At 46.5% G+C, this 18,750-nt stretch overlaps 1 protein-coding gene across 3 annotated transcripts; it reads right to left on the reverse strand.

Moving 5' to 3' along the window:
- Nucleotides 1-798: 798 nt before the first annotated feature.
- On the reverse strand, nt 799-18,715 carry KATNB1 (katanin regulatory subunit B1). Of its 3 annotated transcripts, none has more exons than XM_062500246.1 (19): nt 18,373-18,715; nt 15,014-15,144; nt 12,848-12,965; nt 11,066-11,166; nt 10,504-10,545; nt 9,748-9,831; nt 8,702-8,817; nt 8,111-8,182; nt 7,722-7,872; nt 7,146-7,333; nt 6,902-7,032; nt 6,053-6,100; nt 5,803-5,883; nt 5,039-5,148; nt 4,166-4,315; nt 3,786-3,862; nt 3,324-3,398; nt 2,525-2,641; nt 799-1,953 (listed from the first exon to the last, which is right to left on the reverse strand). In XM_062500246.1, exons 1-19 carry the CDS (start codon nt 18,410-18,412, stop codon nt 1,821-1,823), a joined length of 1,965 nt encoding a protein of 654 aa, XP_062356230.1. In that variant the 5' UTR covers nt 18,413-18,715; the 3' UTR covers nt 799-1,820. The 3 variants fall into 3 exon arrangements, with proteins under 3 accessions (XP_062356230.1, XP_062356229.1, XP_062356228.1); XM_062500245.1 differs by having other exon boundaries at nt 5,039-5,158; nt 5,807-5,883; nt 18,373-18,714; XM_062500244.1 differs by having other exon boundaries at nt 5,039-5,158; nt 5,807-5,883; nt 6,902-7,035; nt 18,373-18,714.
- Between the last annotated feature and the right edge of the window lie 35 nt (nt 18,716-18,750).

The following is an 18,750-nucleotide window of genomic DNA, read 5'->3' on the forward strand; positions in this document are numbered from 1 at the left end:
GCAGCACAGTCCCCACCCCATTTTGCAGCTCTCAGCCTCCTGCAATTAGCAGAGCAGTGGTTATATCTGAAGGGAGTCCCAAAGCACCCATGTCCCGCTCCACTTCACATCCCAACAACAGGCTGGTGGCTGGCAGAGCCTTTCACACCTCATGGGGGTGCAGGCATGGGATTATCACCAGATAAAACAGGAAGCAACCGCAGAGCAGGACACACACCGTTGTCCTGGTGCTCAAAGCAGGCAGCACTCACCATCAGTCCTGCAGTGGCTCAGTGCCAAGGCCTCTTGCTGTACAAGCCACCTTTGGAGTCAGAGCCACGGAGCAGGGCAGGCACTCCCCTTTGTTCCCAAAACTGTTTGGATGAAGCATCAGCAATGTGGGGACTGGCTTTAGCTTTCCTGATGGCCCAGCTCCACCTCCCAAGAACAGCCTTCCAAAGGCACTCCCGGGCTCAGGAGCTCAGAGGCAGCACTGCGACTCCACCCTGATCCACTGGAGAGCTGCGGCAGGGAGACCTGTGTGCAGCCAGGGAGAAGAAGGACGAGCCCTAAATGATGACACTGCTCCTAGAGCTGGGAACGACCCAGCAGAGTGAAACCGCCCCCGGGATTTCCACAAGCCAGCTGGCAAGTGCTGGCTCTCCCGCTGTTCACCACAGCCTCCCAGCAGGAAGGGTGAGAATGGTCAGCTTCCTCTGGGCCAGGCAGGGAACAGAGCCCTGCTTTTCTTGGGCACTCCCAGCCAGGAGCCATGCCAAGGTGAAGAGCACTTCAAGAGATTCAAGCATTTACCACAACTTAAAAAAAATTACAAATACTTTAATAAAATTCATTATAAGTTACAGATTCCTGGAGAACAGGCTCCAGTATATAAAATGGGAGACAGGCTGGGAAAAGCAGGGAAAGCACCAAGAGGAACCTCTTTCCCCAGAGGAAAGAAGAAAGAGGGACAGAAAGGTTCTGACAGACATTTATTGGGGGGCAAAAAAAACAAAAACAAGCCTCTAAGAATGACCCAGTGGCTGTAGAAAGACATAACTCAGTCCATGTCCCTCTGTTCCTCCACCCTTCCAAATTCTCACCCGCAAAGGCAAGCACATACGATGAGTCCTGTTTAAGTCACGTATCTTAACAGGTCCAGGTAGACCTCAGATCCGAGGACAATCTGAAGATACTGATCTTCTGCAGCCCTGGTGCCAGCAGGGATGTATCAGAAGCCAAGAGAAAGTCTCTTGGTTCAGGTCCTTGAGATGCACCAGCACAGTGGCACAGCGTCCTTGCCCATGTCAGATGAAGCCAAAGGGGCTGGTCCCCCATGGCAGGGGAATCCCTTTGTATGGAAAGGGCATCCACCCCACAGCAGGCAATTGTGGGGCAGCAGCTGCAGTCCTCAGCAGCTGCACAGCGAGAGCAGGGCCCTGGCCCACAGGGCCAAGCGACAAGAACCGACAGCACAAGCAGGAAGGAGGGGTGACAGCAGGCTCAGAGCCCTCCTGCAGGGACAGGCCAGCACACAGAGCAGCCCAGAGCTTGATGTTTGATGAAGAGCTGAAATGAAGCAGCTTCCCCACAGGGCTTTGTGGGGCCCTCCACCCGCCAGGGCCCCTCACACAGCACGCACATCTCTCCACTCAGGTCCTCCATCCAGCCCCTAAGGCAACAGGGCTGGGTGGGCAACCAGCCAGGCAGATTCCAATTCCCTACCATGCTGGAGAGGGGCAGGGGGAAAAGATGGACGCATGGAGAGATCTGAAATCCAGCCAGACCACGAGCAGGGGAAACTTGGCCACCTGTATTTGTACATGAGGAGGTGCTGGCTCTTAGTCCAGGACAGCCATGAGGAGAAGCAGTTCCCGAAAGGCACTACCATGGCGGCCACTGAGCCCAGACTTGTTCTTGACAACGTTGCTGATGTTTTTCAGCTGCTTGTAGCACAACTTGCATTTCTGAAGCCTGGAAAAAAATGGCAGCAGACACAGCATGAATCCTTAGCTGCCTGGGGTGTGGCTGTTCCCGTAGTGCCAGAGAGGCTACTCAAGCAGGACAGAAAAGCCCTGAAAATGGCCTGGAAGAGGCTGAAATATGATCACAGCTCTGCAAAAACACCAGGCATTCAGCCCATGCTCTGATGAGACAGGAGAATGGCATCCAAAGGGCTCTTTCACCCCTCTTCCCCCTTTGGCAGTACAGTCCAGGGAAAAAGGACTTTTGTTTTCCAAAAGCCAATTTCCCAGAGAGGAGCTATCCTGTGAATGAACTCAAAATCCAGGGCCTGGCTACCAAATCATGTTTCTTGTGAGGCAGAGAGGAAAACCACAGGGTGGTTTTACTCCTGGTACTTTATTTAGGTATGACTCAATGCACAGAGGCAAAAGGAAAACCAGTCCTTGCCTTCTCCTCTGAGCAGGAGGGATTGGTGTTTGCAGACAAAGGGACGTCTGGTATCTGAGCCCTGATGACAAGGACAAAGCTCACACAAGAGAAAGGCTGGTCTCAGGAGGGAGCAAGTGGAAGTGTGCCTCACCTTTCCTCTCTGCTAATGTCCACTCCAACTGAAGGTGGTGCAGCGAGGATGTCTGTGATGAGTGGCAGGAATCTCTGGAGAATGAGTTTCAGGGATGTGCAGCCAGTCTGCACGTAACTAAAAAACAAGAGAATGGGGTCCCCACTTGAATTTCATTCCTGTCTCCCAGCACGCAGCCCTCAAACAACTCCACTCTACCACCTGTAACCAGGGAAGGAAAGCTACAGCTAAGTACCAACAACACATCTGAGTTCCAAAGCTTTCACAAAGTGAGCCTGTTCCAAAGGTCCTGGCACATATCCTACCCAAGTGGGACCTCTCTGCTCAAGGGCAGAGATGTCCTGCCAAGGGAACCTGGCAGGAACCTCTCTCCCAGAAGAAAGGAAGAGCAGAAACTCCATCTTAAGAGAGGTTTCAATCTTCTCCCCCTAAAGATGAGTCCCAAGGCTGTTGCAGGACTTCATTCCCCTTGTCCCAAGTTGACAGCTTCATTCACAGCAGTGTGCAAAGCCCATTTGTTTCACATGACCCCTCCTGGCTGTCAGAGATGTCTTAAATCCAACACACCTCAAACAAATCCCACTATCCTGTTCTTCCTGCCCATGCATACTTTCTCTATCTTTCCCCACACACACACACCTGGCAACTTTGTCATTCTTTTTCAAGATGTCATACCAGCATGATACTGTATCTGCAGTCATTTCTCAGGATTTTCCTTCAGGTACAAAGCACCCAGCACAGCTCCCCTATCACTACTTATACCCAGTCCCTCAAGTGCACCATGTTCTTGAGGCCTCACCTTTCATATTTACTTTGGAGTAGTTTTTCTATCTGGGGCAGGACTATAGTACACAAATCCAGCTTCCAGAGAGACCTGAAAAGAAAAGGACATATCCTGAGATTGAGGCTTTACAAAGCTGAGCCTACACAAATAAGACTTCCTGGCAAACGCCTAGACAGACAGACACTCAAGTTCACAGAGCAGGTTCACTGACTCCCCCTCGTGAGAGAAAGTGGCAGGTTCAGACATATTTCCTTGACTCTCAGCAGAATCACTTTATGAAGCCCCAAGACTTTGATTTTCCTTGGCCTCAAATAACTCCAGCAGTTACTGTCACTGCAGGCTTGCAGATATGACTACAAGCACATGAATTTCACGCTGCCATGGCCCATCTGACATGGGGCAGACACAAGGCAGAGCTCCCAACTCCCAGCCAGGGGCTCTTGCACATCCCAGGGGCTGACCCCATCCAGGACTCACGCTTTTTGGTTGACGATATTCAAGAGATCCACAACAACAGACAGATCGTTGATTGCAACTGCAGAGTCCAGAGAGTTCTGAGAGAGAAGGGGAAGAAAAAGTCACTTATTGCAGAGGTCAAAATGGTTAGGCTAATGCAAATTAGTATCTAGGGCTGCTTTTCCAAAACAAGGTAGAGGACACACGAAATCGGCCAGGGAAGAGAACTGTCTCATGGGAAAGTTTTCTCCAAGTTTCTTTGTGACCATTCAGCTGCAGCACTCTGTGGTGCAACCCTGGGGACAAAAGCTGTGAGACCCAGTGTTTTGTATGAGGCAGAATCAGCCCCAGAGAAGCAGAGAGAGCTGCTCAGCTGCTCCCCTCATGAGCCTCATGCTTGCCTTGATGTCACTGGTGCTCCATACAGCCCGCACGGCGTCCAGGTTCTTGTGGCGGCTGGTGAGCACCACACACATAGTCTCGTGGCCTTTTCTGATCTGGGACATGGCCTCCTCATCCACCAGCTCTGTCTGGCTTTGGTTTTTCACAGCCTGGAAGTACAGACACCAATAACAGAACAGGATGGCACAGAAGGGTGGGAGCATTCTCTGGCCTAGGTGAGAGTGAAAACCTTTTGAAATGGAATTGCTCATTTTTTTCTGATTTCAGTTATTTGTTTCCTGTTTTTTCTACTATGACAATCACAAACATTTAAAGCTTTGGAAAAACTCTCAAAAAAATGTGAATTTAAAGTAAGTTTTCAAAACCAGTATGTTTTAATGAAGAAATGTTCTCACACAAACCAATTTTTTTGGTATAAAACACTTGTCTGGGAACCGCAAGTTTTATTACAAAGCATAAATCTTACATAATTAATTAGACTCTCAATTTGCTTCCTGCCCAGGCCATGCTAGAACCACTACTTCCTTTACTCACATTCAGAGTTTGGGATCATCAGGATACTCCGGTCTTTTCCCCTATTTAGGACAAGGGAATACCCTCCCCAAGAGAAGAAGCCCCCAAGAAGCAAGAAGAAGAGATTCCTGTGAAATTACTATATGCATGTAATGGCAGACACCATTTTGTTAAAGAACCACTGTCTGGTACATGGAATAGTTCAGTGACTGTATCACCCCTTGCTCTCTGCTTGGTACCAGGTACTTCATAAGCAGGGCTCAACTCTGCTGTATTCACACCTATCACAGTGGGACAACCCCTTTCTGATGCCACCCAACACAGACACTGGCTGGAGAACATTGTCCAGAGACACTTACTGGAAGAAAGTCAGAGGCCTTCAGGCCAATGGGCTCATTCCTGGCTGCAGGAATCACCGATGGCTCTGTTCTGGTCAAAGAAGTTGAAGAGGCAATCGGTGGCCTCTGGACTGGATCAGGCTGCAGGAGAAATTGGGATAAAAGCTCTAGCAGGAACAGTCTAGGCCCCAGTCTAATGACCTTAATTTCTGACCTGCTTTCTTCTCACAGCAGGGTCCTAACACAGAAGCAGTCTCCAGTTTGCTAGCATAATTTAAGAGGCAATAAAGTGTCTCTCAGGTACACACCAAATGTAATTAAGGTTTGTAAAGAACATGGAGATGCCCCAGCAGAAGTGCCAAGTACTGTTATTGTTATCTGAAATTAGGGCAATGGGCTGTGGCTAGCCTGAAGGCTAAGGGAAAATTGTAAAGAAGCCAGTAAAATGAATACTGGCCCATCATCTGGTTGCAGTTTTGGCAACAAAACAGCCTCTGTTTAAGCACTTGTAGAAACCTGGCACTTGGCTCTCTGGAATGCCCCAATTTTGAGATGCAAGGAGAAGCACCACTGCAAGCACAAGCAGCAAACTAAAACAACAGAGCCTGTCAGAGGCTTGGCCTTGGCTCCACTGCTAAGGCAAGACACTTGGCAGCACAAAGCCTGGAGAGCACTTTTACTGCCCTTCAGTGAAGGAATCAGCCTGAGTAGAAATCACAAATTCTCCAGCTCTGCACATCATTCACAGAGGGAGCAGGAACAGCAACTCACAGATCACACAGTACGTACAAGTTCTTGCTTTGGCAATGAGGTCTGGACATCCACAGTTTGGCTGGGCTTCACTGCTTCCTTTGCAGCTCCAGGTTCTACCAAGAGGGAGAGAAGTGGGAAAGCAGAAACTGATTGTTACTTTCAAGAGTTGAGAGCAAAGGTTCTGTTTAGCTATACTGCAAGGAGTAATCTGTCTTAGGCAGCTCTCCCTCTTTTGAGGGCCATTAACCCCCATCCCCACCAAGGGGTCATTGCCATACTCACCATCCTCAGGAGGGGCAGGAAAGGGCTCATTTCGAGGAGGAGTTCGGCCTACAGAAAAATATTTAAATAATAAACAAATGAAGGAGCATCCAAGGCTACAGATAAGTGGTAAGTCAACCTTGGAGCAAAGAAATCTCCAGCAACTCCAGACATGAGGGTAATCAGTGATACAGCAAGCAGAGTCATCTCCTTTGGACCTTGACACTAATGTAGAGTTTAGCTGAAAGCTTTCAAACTTCATGGATAGGATGGACAAAACTGAACCCTGTGGTTCACTGCTGCTGTCGAGGTGTGAAGTGTGAGACAAGGCACCGTCACGACAAATGGTATTAGGAAAAATCCACCTCCTGTTATTGATTTATATAAATAAATAAAAATAATTGCTATTAATTCCTCAGAATGAGGATCTCATTTTTATCATTTGCATAAAATGACACTGCACAATGCCTCCTAAACAACAGTCTTTGCTTCAACAAAACATTTTGCCTTTCCTTCTTTAATGAAGACTGCTGATCTTATATGTATCAAAATTCTAAGCTAATAAAACTCCCTTAACACTCTAAACAGAATAGGGAGGCAGCACATTTACAATGAAGCTCTGGATTTTTAGCCAGGCTTCAAACAGACATCACTGTACCCTAGTAAAGGTGCCACCTTTAAGCCATTTACCAACATGATCTGGGTGTCAAGTGTCCAAGCACAGAATGTTAAAGGAAAGCTTTCTAAACTCTCCAGTCACAGGTGAAGTCTCTGTTACAGTATGCCAAAGGCCAATTCTATTGAATCAGCTTAGCACCCTGTTCTCAAACCCAAACGCTACTCAAAAGCACAATAAACCATGGTACTGACAGATTGCATTCTTGGGCTGGAAAATCTCTTTGTAATCCTCCTGGTTCTGGATCTCAGCCCTTGATTCCTTCTCATCCCGGTCATCTTCACTGCTAGGACTGTGCCTTTCACTCTCTGAGTTGTGCTTCACTCTGCTGTGGAAAAAAGAGTTGTTGTCAGGGGAAGCTATATTGCCAGAGAGCACTGAATGCCTTGGACACTTCCTTACAATCTTGAAACTCAACAAGCCAGCAGACTCCCTCACCTCTGTGGCTTGCTGCAGCTCGTTGAGGGCCTGTCATAGATGCGGCGAAGGGAGGAGCCTGTGGGGGTAGGTGGCACAAGAGGCTGGTCGTCCCTGATCAACCCGTGAGGAACAGAATCTGACTTTGGGACTCTGCTGAGATCCACAACGAAGGAAGAGACTGTGCTTTGTGCAAAGGAAACTCCTATCTGCAGAGGCAAAAGATTGAGATAATTCACCAAGGAGTGGGGTGTAGATCAGCCCTTTTGAGAACAGGCATGATGGAGTGACCCTGAGCAACTGTGCTTGAGGACTGGTCAGTTCAGGGCTGAGGATTTTTCAACTTGAAGTTTCCAACGATTTATGAAAGGCTTGGATAAAACTTTTGCCAAGCATAGATTCCAAATACTGGTCAAACTAAGCTCCAGTTCTTTCCTCCACAAGCCAGAGACACAAAGTGGAGCACAAGGCACACAGTCTTTGGGCATGCTGCAGGCCCTGACACAAGTTTACAGGTCTGAAGGCCTGCAAGGAGGCAGCAGGATTTTATCTTGTGTTTCACAGCTGCCTACCCCCACCTCAGGAGCAGTGGCTTACCAGCTGGTTGTTGCTGATAGACAAGTCAGCTACTTTTCCCCAGTTCACTAAGACCACATCAAAACAGCGCTCTGGCTCCCAGCCGTACACACGCAGCGAATCCTGGAAGCCACTGTACAAGCAGCAGCCATCTGGGTTGAAGAGCACACACCTGGGAGGAAGGCAGGAGGAGAATCAGGTACAGTATTCCCACCTTGCTCAGTCCTCATGCGTCTCTGACTACACTGAACACCTTCAGTTCTAACAATGAACCTTGCAATGTGGTGTTCACCTGTGCAACATCTCCAGCAGCCCACACTTCTCCTCAGTAAAGTCTCCCTCTGAGGAAACCCCCCCTTCACCCCACCTTTAGTCTCTGCTTAGCACATTTCAGTAAGGATTTAATCTACCTGACAGGAGTAGCCTCCTCTTCAATACAGCTCACAACTTGAAACTTCTCCAAGTCCCAGAACCGAACAGTCCTGTACACACAACACAACAAAATTCATTGCTCATGACTCTAGAAATCACAGTAGGATCCAGATTTTTAACAAAACACTAACACTTAGAATGACTTTTGTTGTTGTGCACATACAGTGAACCTACACAGAAGGCTGTTCTAGCTAAGATCCATGAATCCAGACAGAGATATTTAGAGACTCTAGACACAGACAGGCATTTAGAGCTGACCCAGACCCAAGAGAGCACCCTGCCAGCTGAGCAGGGCTGCCTGTGTTCACACAGGATGTCAGCTGGATTAGAGGCTTGGGGCTACATCTTGGTTTCTAGTGTGGCAGAAGGCACCATCAATTTTGGATGAGAAAGGAAGATCTCCATGCTCTGCCCATCACAGATGTCACGTCCTGCTGTCTAGATGTCTGGCTCTTGCAAAGGCAGGTTTGAGTTGTGTGACATTTCTCTTTGCTAAGTTCCTATGAGGAAGGGCATCAGGAAATGGAACTGACACATATATTTCCCTTCTTTCTCCCCCCACCATGTACCTGTCAGAGCTGCCAGAAGCCAAAAGGTATTCATTGGGATGGAATTCAACAACGTTTACCGGGCCAGTGTGTCCTGTAAACTCAAACATTAACTTCCCAGCAGTCAGATCCCAGAGCTGAAAGGAGGAAAGAACAGAGACTCTTAAGAGATTCAATGTTAGAGATTTCCAATACACTTGAGATTTCCCTGTAATGGCAAGCTTGTAACACTCCCCGCCTCAATGAAGAGACCCAAGTCTGTCAAGAAGGCAATAATCAGGGAAAAAGTACCATCCAAATAATTTAAGGCTTTGTTTTGTTTTTTTCTTTTAATTATCTGTTATTTTCCATGCAATTTGTTCTTTAAAAGTTTCTGTTTTATTTTTAGAGACTGAGACAAAATATAGCAGTTCCATCTGTCCCCACAGACTGTATCTCAAAAGCAAACAAACAAAAATCCAAAAGCTCTGAATCCCCTAGCAATTCCTTCTTCCTGTGTTCTAGTCTCCACTTGAAAATGCAGTGAAATAACTGATCAGTTAATTTCATGTGAAACTGAAGATGAGTCCTTCATCCCCATTCCTCCAAACTCCATGTGAAACAACTGAAGTCACTACTTCAGTCAATACCTTCCTGAACTCCTTCGCTTGCTCTGCTCAGTCCTGACAGCAATTTTCAGACTGATAATCACGTGTCATGTGTATAACACAAAAAAAGCCAGAAATTAGTCTGGGGAAGCAATGTGCTGTGGACAATTCATTCTACAAGGTTTACTGAGGCCAGCATTCAGGCATCACAGCTTTACTACCATCAAAACACTGATTTTTCTGTGCATAGTCTCTCCCAATGCATCTGCTGGATAAGGGCATTTCAATCCATGCAGCTCCTCCACGGGTGTTGTGGGACATCAGACATGATCCCCATAAGAAAACTGTTCTCTGCAAAGCCACAGGACTCAACCAGCTGCCAGATGAACTAAGGGTGAGTGGTGGTAATGCCTGGTAGAAAGACAATCCCAGCATTCCCATGTGCCACAAGCACATATGGAGGGTGCCACAATAAACTACCTTTACAGTGTGATCATCAGCAGCAGAGGCCACCCATTTCCCATCAGGGCTAAAGCGGAGACACCGAACTGCTTCTGTGTGACCCTGAAATGAGGAAAACAAACAGTACTCTGGCTTTTGTCTTTCAACCCTATACAATATAATAAACCAAAAACAATTAAGTGTTTTACAGAGCTCACATCTTGCAGAACACAACACTGCACTCAAGACACTACATCCAGCCACACTAAATGTGTGTAATCTCTCTCACCTAGTCATTTATGCCATCAGTTTAACTATGGTAAATATAGATCTGGCTTCACTAATAAGAATCAGTTCTAAGTTAGATTTACATATGCTCAGAGAGAAGTGTTATGATACTTAGTGTAGTGGTTTAGTTTCTCTGGTTTCTACATGACATCAATATACAGCAAGGTCTTCAGGTAGAAAAAGATCCCAAGAACAGGACCATCTCAGTGCAGTGGTTATACCATTAACAATATAAAGAAATCCTCATGGATACTCTCCATCCCCCACTGATGCCATCCACACTATAGCACAGTACCCAATGATATCCCATTATATCCATTTCATATTCCCATTCAGTTTGCAGAGGCCTGCTGAGGTTTGCCAGGCCACTTCACAAATCATGCAGATCTTATTTCCATGCTGGAAAACCAGGAAGTTCATTGTACATAATCACATTTAGTTTTGCTCACAAGTCCTCAAAAGAAAGATTTCTCCCCTCTTTGCCTGAAACCTAATGAAACCTTTTACCTTGAATGTGAAGATACAGCCTTTCCTTCTTACATCCCAGAGCTACAAGGAAGAAAAGCAAACAATTTATATGGTTAGAGCAGTATGTTGGGAGCTCAAGAGTCCTGCCAGAACAAGAGATCTGTGTCACTGAGCTAACAGATACTGCAGAATTAATGGGCTGCTGAAGCCCTGTAGGCCTTAGGGGTATTTTCTAACTCCCCAAGTGAGAATCACTCCTGGAAGGTATCTCTTACTACAGCAGCTCAGTTCTGACAGTCAAGCACCAGCCTGAGGAAGTTGACACAATCCACAGCAACCAGGACATCTGTGCTTGCTGACACCAGGCCCTGGCTGGCACCTTACTCAGGGCCACATTCCACACCAGAGGAGTCACATTCATGAGTTGGCTGTGAAAATACATGCACAGATTTCACAAGCACTCACAAACACACCTGCCCACACATGGAAATGATGATGTGCAGCATCCACCACCAGCTTGACACAAAACATGCTTTGACACTCTTCAAAACAAAGACACTGCAAGTTGAGAGAAAAATCTCTAAGGGAAGCTGGATTTTACCTTAATGTTGGTGTCCAAAGAGCCAGATGCCACAAAGCTTCCAAAAGGATGGAAATGAAGGCTGCAGATATTCGCTTTGTGACCTGGTAGGGTACGAAGAACTGGGAAAAGGAGAGGCAGAGCAGAAGGAAGGAAGAAGGGAAAATATTTAATAGTTTATTCCCACCAGACACCATGTGGAAGTGTAGCCATACTGTCCCCACCATTACTTTATGGAAATATACATTATTTTGTGGAAATGCCTCTGGCTTTACCCCAGCAATGCAAAGAAACAGCAATAGAAAACCTATGATCAATGAACTTAATGACAGTCCTGTCCCTAGGTATGGATAGAACTCCAAAGATATCCATTCTGAAAATGAGGCAGCTGGCAGGCAGTGCATCTTTCCATTTGTTATACAGACAGTAAAATGGGCTGGAGAAGGAACAGTTTTAGCCAGGAAATGAAGTGAAAGAGTCTTGACTGCCTGCAGCATTCACCTTGCAGCTATTAGACAGACCCTTTCCCAGGACTCTGCACCCCATCCAGGCACCATTTCTCAGGTTCCAATATTCACCTTGGACTCCTTCAATTGCCCCTTGTAAGAATCATCATAAAGACAGGAAATGGATGCTTAGGAAGCAGGAGACAAAGAAACAATCAGCGTCTCAGCAAGTCATCAAGTAACACCCCCTGTAATTCTGGAAACCAGAAAGGACCAGTAGAACTGGTACATCATATCTCGGCAAGCAGTGACAAATGCAGAACTCGACTCTAAGAAAAAGTGCTCAGATAACAACAAGGGCAATCCCTCTCCCTCACCCATCATCTGCAACAAGCCAATGATTCCCCTGGCAGAAATTAGCTCCTCAGCCAGAGCTGGGGCAGTGATTTGCACACTGGCTTATAGGTCTTCTAATAAATGCAGCCAGATCAGCTACTCCCCACCACCAGAGCCAAACTATTCCATAAATGAACTGATTCTAACTGTCTGAATGACAAAAGTGCTTTTCAGTATTGATGCTGCCTGTTGTTTGCCTCAGCCAGTGTAAGTCTATTTTCATTACACATTCCTTCTATGAACAAGCAGCAACAAATAAGAAACATTCAGTAATTTTCTGGTATTCCTGCTGGAATGCACTCAAGTGATTTATGATAGCTTTGCAAACTCATTCTAGGATTTGAAGAAAATGCAATAAACAAAACATGACTCAACAGTGGCCTTTAAAGGATCGGAGTTTGATGAGTTAATAGCTTTTACAGTTCACTAGAAATAAGACCTTTGTCTATTTATGTGGCCATTTATGTGGCAAGAGCAGAAGGAGAAAAGCTTGAGGAAAAAAAGAAAGGTTAGAACCTAAGTACAAGAAGGCAACAAGCAGAGAATTCCTGCATTTATGCAGAACCTAATAAACTTAAAACTTCCAATATGGTTTGGGGTCCTTTTATTAAGGCTGACAATTCTAAGTTGAGACTCTGAATACAAATTCTATATGCCTAGTTATTTATACATGCATGGAAACTCATCTGGAACATAGATTTTGACATATTCATGTCAAAATCCTAGAAACTAGTTCCTCAGATCAGTGTCCCCAATACACGTCCAGATTTCTCCTGAAGCATGAATACACAGCTCCATAGCCTCAGCAGAAGGGCTAAAAAGAGATGCAGATGAAGATGAAAGCAATGCCAGCCTCCTGCTCCTCCTTAAATCAGCAATCTTTTGGGTCAGTATAGACATTCAACATAAGGATTCCTCAAAAAGTGTGCATGAACAGAAACAAAAACTCATGGGCACATACCTTTGGCAGCTTCCAGATCCCAAACTCGAATGGACCCTGACCGGGACCCTGCAACTATGAGCTTCTCATTTGGGTTGACTTGTAGGCTCTCAATGGGAGTTGTGTGGCCTGTCAAGCTCTGCAAAGAAAACCATCAGTCTCAGGCAACAGCTGCTGGCACAGCCCTGTGTGCTGGCATTGTTCTTACTCGAGGGGTAACTCTTCAGCCATGAGCTGGCAGCACCTGGCTGTGCACAGTCCTTTTTTCTCAGCAGCCAGCAGGATGGCAGAGCACTCTAAAGCCCATCACTGCACCCAGCATAGCACACCTTCCTTCCCTCATTATCCCACTTTCTGAGGCACACTGACTAAGTTTTAAAGGATGCATCAACAGAGACAGGTAGCTAAACATTAGGTGCGGGTGCTCAGACAAGGCTGACACATTCTTACATCATAAAAATTATGCTGTGGTAGCACAATGGCACCACGTTTGCTCTAAATGGGTCATGTAAGTGTCATGAACCAGTTACAAAATCAAAGCAAGAGTAAAAGCAGGGCTACTTCGAAACCTTCACACAAGCACAGACCCATAGGTTGCTGCCAGCAGTGGATGTCACAGTGACAGCATGGTGTAACACTGAAGTACTGATTTGAGGCATAAGGCAGTAATTCACATGTAGGAAGTTCCTTTCATCCTTGAGCACCCAAAAGCTTACAAATTACATCAGCATTTTGAAAAGGCCTATGTTTTAGTAAACACAAGAATATTTAAAACGAGCTCTAGAAAACAAATTCCACCATTGCAGACTTTCTGCTTGCCTAATAAGCAGTATTCTCTGCTTTAGTTCATCTTCATATGTCTTTTTAAATAGCTACACTAGCTCTGTGCCTCCCACACACATACAGAGGCTAGGAATGCCAGTTGGAAGCTGCTTGTTCTGATGGAGCTTTCTTAGGAATCCATGTGCAACTGAAATCCTCTAAAAAATCCACAGTTGCAAACTGCCATTACTTAGTGAGAACCAGAGCTCACGCTTAAATAAAGTTGCAGTGTTACTTGAAAAGTTCCTTTTCTCCCTCTTTCCCAACACAAATATCCATAATCATTATAACACAAACACTAAAAATGAATTTCAGAGGACAGCCCCAAAAATCAAGATTCTTTTGATATACAAACAAGAATGGCACAAGCAGCTTCAGTCAGTCCCTGCCTCTCAGAAGCAGCAGCTCTCAGCATCTGTGGTTCCCAGGAGCCACAGCACAAGTGCAGCTCTGCTACCACAAAAAGCTACAGAGTCAGTGCTGTAATCTTCTTCTCTAGTAAGGCAATAGTCCAGTTTCAAACTGGAGACATGCCACCATGAAGAGCCTGGAAAGACACTGCTTAACTACACTATGCAAAAAGGACAACCCTGCCAAAGGTTACACTTCATACACTTAATGAACGGAAAAATAAAGTGGACAAATTCTCCTTTTAGCCTTTTTGACCTGACTTTCCTGATTTCTTTCCCACAAGGCTCACACTGGTTAGAGCAACACCTACAATACCACAACATTATTGTGTTGTTAATTAAACAAATGACAAGAGATGTGCTACAGTTGGTTCTACACAACACCCACTCAATGTGATGCAGGATGGATATCTGCTAAATAGATATTTATGGTGCTCTTCAGTGATCACTGCTGGGGTAACCCTATCCTTGCTAACACACAGCCAGAGTTACTCCTCTTCAGCCTGCAGCAAACTATTGTGGCAACCTTTATGCTGACAGTTAGGGATGGTGGCAACAGGTTCGGGAATGCATCCTGCTGGACATATCTCCTGCTGTGACTGCAAACCCCAGGCTATAAAACTGGCCCTTGTAGCCTACACTATAAAACTAGCTGTTCTTGTACAAAATTCTTCCTTTAATTATTTGTAGACTGGTAATAAAGCACAATATTTATTCTCTGTGTAAGCACTGGTCCAGCTCAAGCATCCCCACAATGTCTCTAGAGCAGTGGTTTCACCACATAGGTTCTGTCCCTATTTTTAGCTAGAGTCTGGTTACACAGCTTTGTGTTGGCAAACTCTATTCAAAAGTCCCAGAGACTCCACCTCAACAATCTTTCTCCTCATTCTCTATCCTCCAAACCTCAGAATTAATACTCCCATCCCCCAAAAGCTGAAAACAGGTCTGTTCTTACCATGATGCAGTTGGGCTTGCTAACTGACCATATGTTGACCCGACAGTCATCTCCTCCAGTGGCCAGCATCCGGCCTGAACCTTTTCCCAGGACTACTGAGGATACATTGCTGCTGTGGGCCATGATCTCTTCTGCACAAAACAAAGCAAACACTTATTATAGATCAGTTATAAAAATTTTCATCCCATCCCTCCAAAAAAATCTTTCTCCAGAAACATTTTCCAGTTTCCACTGGACAAGGTGGAGCAGCCCACTGCTCAGATAAGAAGTCACACTATTATCTTGCTTTGAACAGTCCTTCTTGGCTCTGCCTGTTGCACTCAAAACACTTGCTGACCAAAGTTTCTTGACTCCAGTGCTCACATGGCTGACAAAAAGCATCTTCTCTCACTTGCAGCAGCTCAGGAGCTTTTGAAGATTTGTTCAAGTGCAGCAATCTGATCACAGAAGGCACTTTACCTGCAATAATGCACAGCAGCCAGAGTCATCTAGTGAAAGGCCCTCTAATCCTGTTCTAGAGAGCAGCAGCACACAGTCCAACCTGAGAGGAACTGGCAGAGGAGCAGCAGCAGTTTGTTACCTTACCCAGAAAAAAGCCAGACTCAGCAGCAGGGAGAGGTGGAGCTCCCTTCCCTGAGCTTTGGCACAGTCTTTGCTACATCCCCACTAGGTAATACAGGCAAAACTGAGCACTGCAGGGCATGCAGCTGTGACCAAGGAGGGTGAATATCTACCCAAACGGGCAGAAAATAACAAAACTGACTGATGCTAAAAGACTGTTAAAAACTGGGAGCTAAGGGGATGCTCTGACACTGCAACAACAGAACTCTATGGAAGCCTCATCAAAAAGAAACCAATTTCGGGTAAAAAGAAGCTGAATGAACATCTTGGCTTAGACATGTTGCAGTGGAATTTTAAATTCACTCAAAACTTTGGCAGGGGCTTTTGGCAGATGCATTTACCAATATCTTCATCTTACTGTTCTCTTCTTTGAAAGGTCACAGGATCTGCATGCCTAATAGTTATGAAACTGTAAGAATATTTATGAGTCTGTAAAAAGGCTAGGTAGCACCAATTCAGCTTTCATTCAGATTGTTTGGCTAGGAGGAGCAATTTGATCATTTTACATGCAACACTAATGCAAAAGGATTTTAGATGGCTGCAATAATAATTACAGGTACTTTGATCTCAAATTCTCAAGAATGTTTTTTTTGAAAGCAAAACTGCGCAACTTTCACTTGGGCTGGAGAAACACCTTCAAATTACAAAGGTAACTGGGCCATAAATTATATGTGAAGGGCAAATCTGAAAATACAGCTGTATTGTGTTGAAAGACCAAACTTCCACATAAAAATGCTAAAACAAAGCCTGTACAGATACACAGACTAGAAAGTAACCAAAAGTACAATTAGCATTACTAGACCAACTCACTAGTTAAAATTGCAAGGATAGATGCTAAGTGTTGCTGCTGAAATGTGTGTGTCAGCAGCTCCTCTTCTTCCTCTCTTGATTTCCTTCTTAATAATACATTTTAAGTTATACAGTCATTGTGGAAGCATCCAACCCTCTGTTCCTAAAAGCCAGGTGATAAACTGATGCCTGCCTTGGGCAGAGAGGTTCATTTGCTCTCCCACAAGTCCCTCGAACCCACAAAGTTTTTATTTTATGAAGTTCTTGTCACTAGCTATCATCCACCAGCCCAGTAACACCGAACTCCTAATTAGCATTGCTGAAACATCCCTAACACTCAAAATGCCTTTCCCTCTAAAGAGGAGGCTAAGATGGAGTGGAGCCTAGGAAAAATGAAGATCAATAGCCTCTGACCACCTAGGGAGAATGGAGATGGACAGACTTCCAGCTTTTCCTGCAACTGGCATTTCAGGGATGGGAAGATAACAACAGCAAACTGGCTTTCTGCTCAAAAAGATAGAAAATACCTGAATCAGTAATCTGAGATGACTTCATGTGTTACCAGTCAAGGACACTATTTCTGACAGCCAGTTTCCAGAGCCCTTTCACTGACTAAAGCAACTGACCACATCCTATTGCTTCTAAGCATTCCTCAACAGCCCCTATGAAATAATTCATCACTGACCAGCTAGAAACTGATAGTCAGCAACTATCTACTGCTCCTTCAGAGGAAGAATGGACATGAAACCAGCAGATTCTTACTGTCTATTGCAATGCAATTTCAAGAGGGTGGGACACACAGGCCCGGCAAAGATCATCTCATTCCTCCTGCAGCAGAGAGCTCAGTGAAACATCTGTAACAAGTGAGCACTAATAAAAGACAACACCACAGAGGCTATGTTTGGGGCCTTCTCCCTGATGCTGAGGGGATGCCCCATCATAAGGAAGCTCTCAAGAGCAGTTTCCACTGAATGACAGAATACTCTGAGTTGGAAGGGATCCACAAGGATCATCAAGTCCTATTCCTGCTTGTCCTACACAGGACAATACCCCCTTTGCCTGAGAGCACTGTCCAAACACAGGCTTGTAACTACCTCCCTGGAGAGCCTGCTCCTGAGAAGGTGAAGAACCTTTTCCTAATATTCAACCTAAACATCCCCTGGCACAGCTCCAGATGTTCGCTCAGGTCCTTTCACTGGTCACAGACTGCAGAGATCAGAACTGTCACTTTGACATACTCAGGAAGAAGCTGCAGCTCATGATAAGCTCTGCCCTCAGTCCCCTCTTCTCCAGGCTGAACAAGCCAAGAGACCTCAGTCATTTCTTTCACAGCTTCCCCTCTAGTCCCTTCACCATATTCACAGCCCTTCTTTGGATGCTCTCCAAAAGCTTTGCATCCTTCTTAAACCGTGGTGCCCAAACCTACCCCCAGGACTCGAGGCTGCACCAGCACCCAGCAGGGCAGGACCATCATCTTCCTCAGTGCACCCCAGGGCACAGCTGGCCCTGTGGGCTACCAGGGCACACTGGTGACTCATTTTCAATTTGACATCGACCAGGAACCCCACATCCCTTTTTGTGGGGTTGCTCTCCAGCCTCTCATTCCCCAGTCTCTCCCTACATCCAGGGCTGCCCCTTGACAGGTGCCCCATTCCTCGCTGCCTCGGTTGTTCTTGTACTACAGTAGAGTCATGTGGGGTTAGACAGGTACTTAGCCTAGCGCTGCAGCAGCTATCCAGAAAAAATAAAAACCGTGACCCTTTCAAAACAGCACTGACAAGACCAAGCTATTCACTGCGCCGTTATGTTTCCTAACAGGACTTCCAGGAGTTAAAAATTTCAGTCAGCAATGCAGAAAGAGGGCCGGGGCACTACATCCAGGGCAGGGATGAGGGGACTCCTATCCCTCCCCACTCCCAGCCGGGGCGGCTCCCCCGCCCGGCACTCACGCAGCTTCCATGCCGTCTTCGTGGTGACGGCCACGGCCATGGCTCAGCGCGGCGCCTCTCGGGCGGGCAGCGCCTTCCTCCTCCCGGCGAGGCTCCGCTCCGCTAGCACGTCCTACGGCCAGGCCGTGCACCGGGGCTATCCCGGCCGTCTTGCGAGCACACAAACACGGTCACGGCGAGACCCTCCTGAGAGGCGGCGCGGCGGGGGACGAGGCCTCACCGGTGATGAACATCACGGGACAAGAACGCTGGTCGGGCCGGGGGCGATCGCCTGGACGCTGGTGGCGGCGGGGCCCGGCAGTACCGGACCGGGACCCCCAAGCCGCCACCGCCCCACAACCGGCCCTTCACAACAACCCCGCGCCGCGCCGGGCGGTT

Source organism: Cinclus cinclus, chromosome 11 (genome assembly GCF_963662255.1).
Source record: "Cinclus cinclus chromosome 11, bCinCin1.1, whole genome shotgun sequence".
Classification (NCBI taxonomy): Eukaryota; Metazoa; Chordata; class Aves; order Passeriformes; family Cinclidae; genus Cinclus; species Cinclus cinclus.

Bases quoted from the DNA above. Each gene is read 5' to 3' on its own strand.
- KATNB1 (XM_062500244.1), bottom strand. From the start codon at position 18,412: ATGGCCGTGGCCGTCACCACGAAGACGGCATGGAAGCTGC. The intron at 10,546-11,065 runs GTAAAATCCAGC...TCTTCCTTGTAG, and splicing joins CTTTGGACACCAACATTAAG to CTCTGGGATGTAAGAAGGAA. The intron at 7,036-7,145 runs GTGAGGGAGTCT...TTTTTTCCACAG, and splicing joins AGCTGCAGCAAGCCACAGAG to CAGAGTGAAGCACAACTCAG.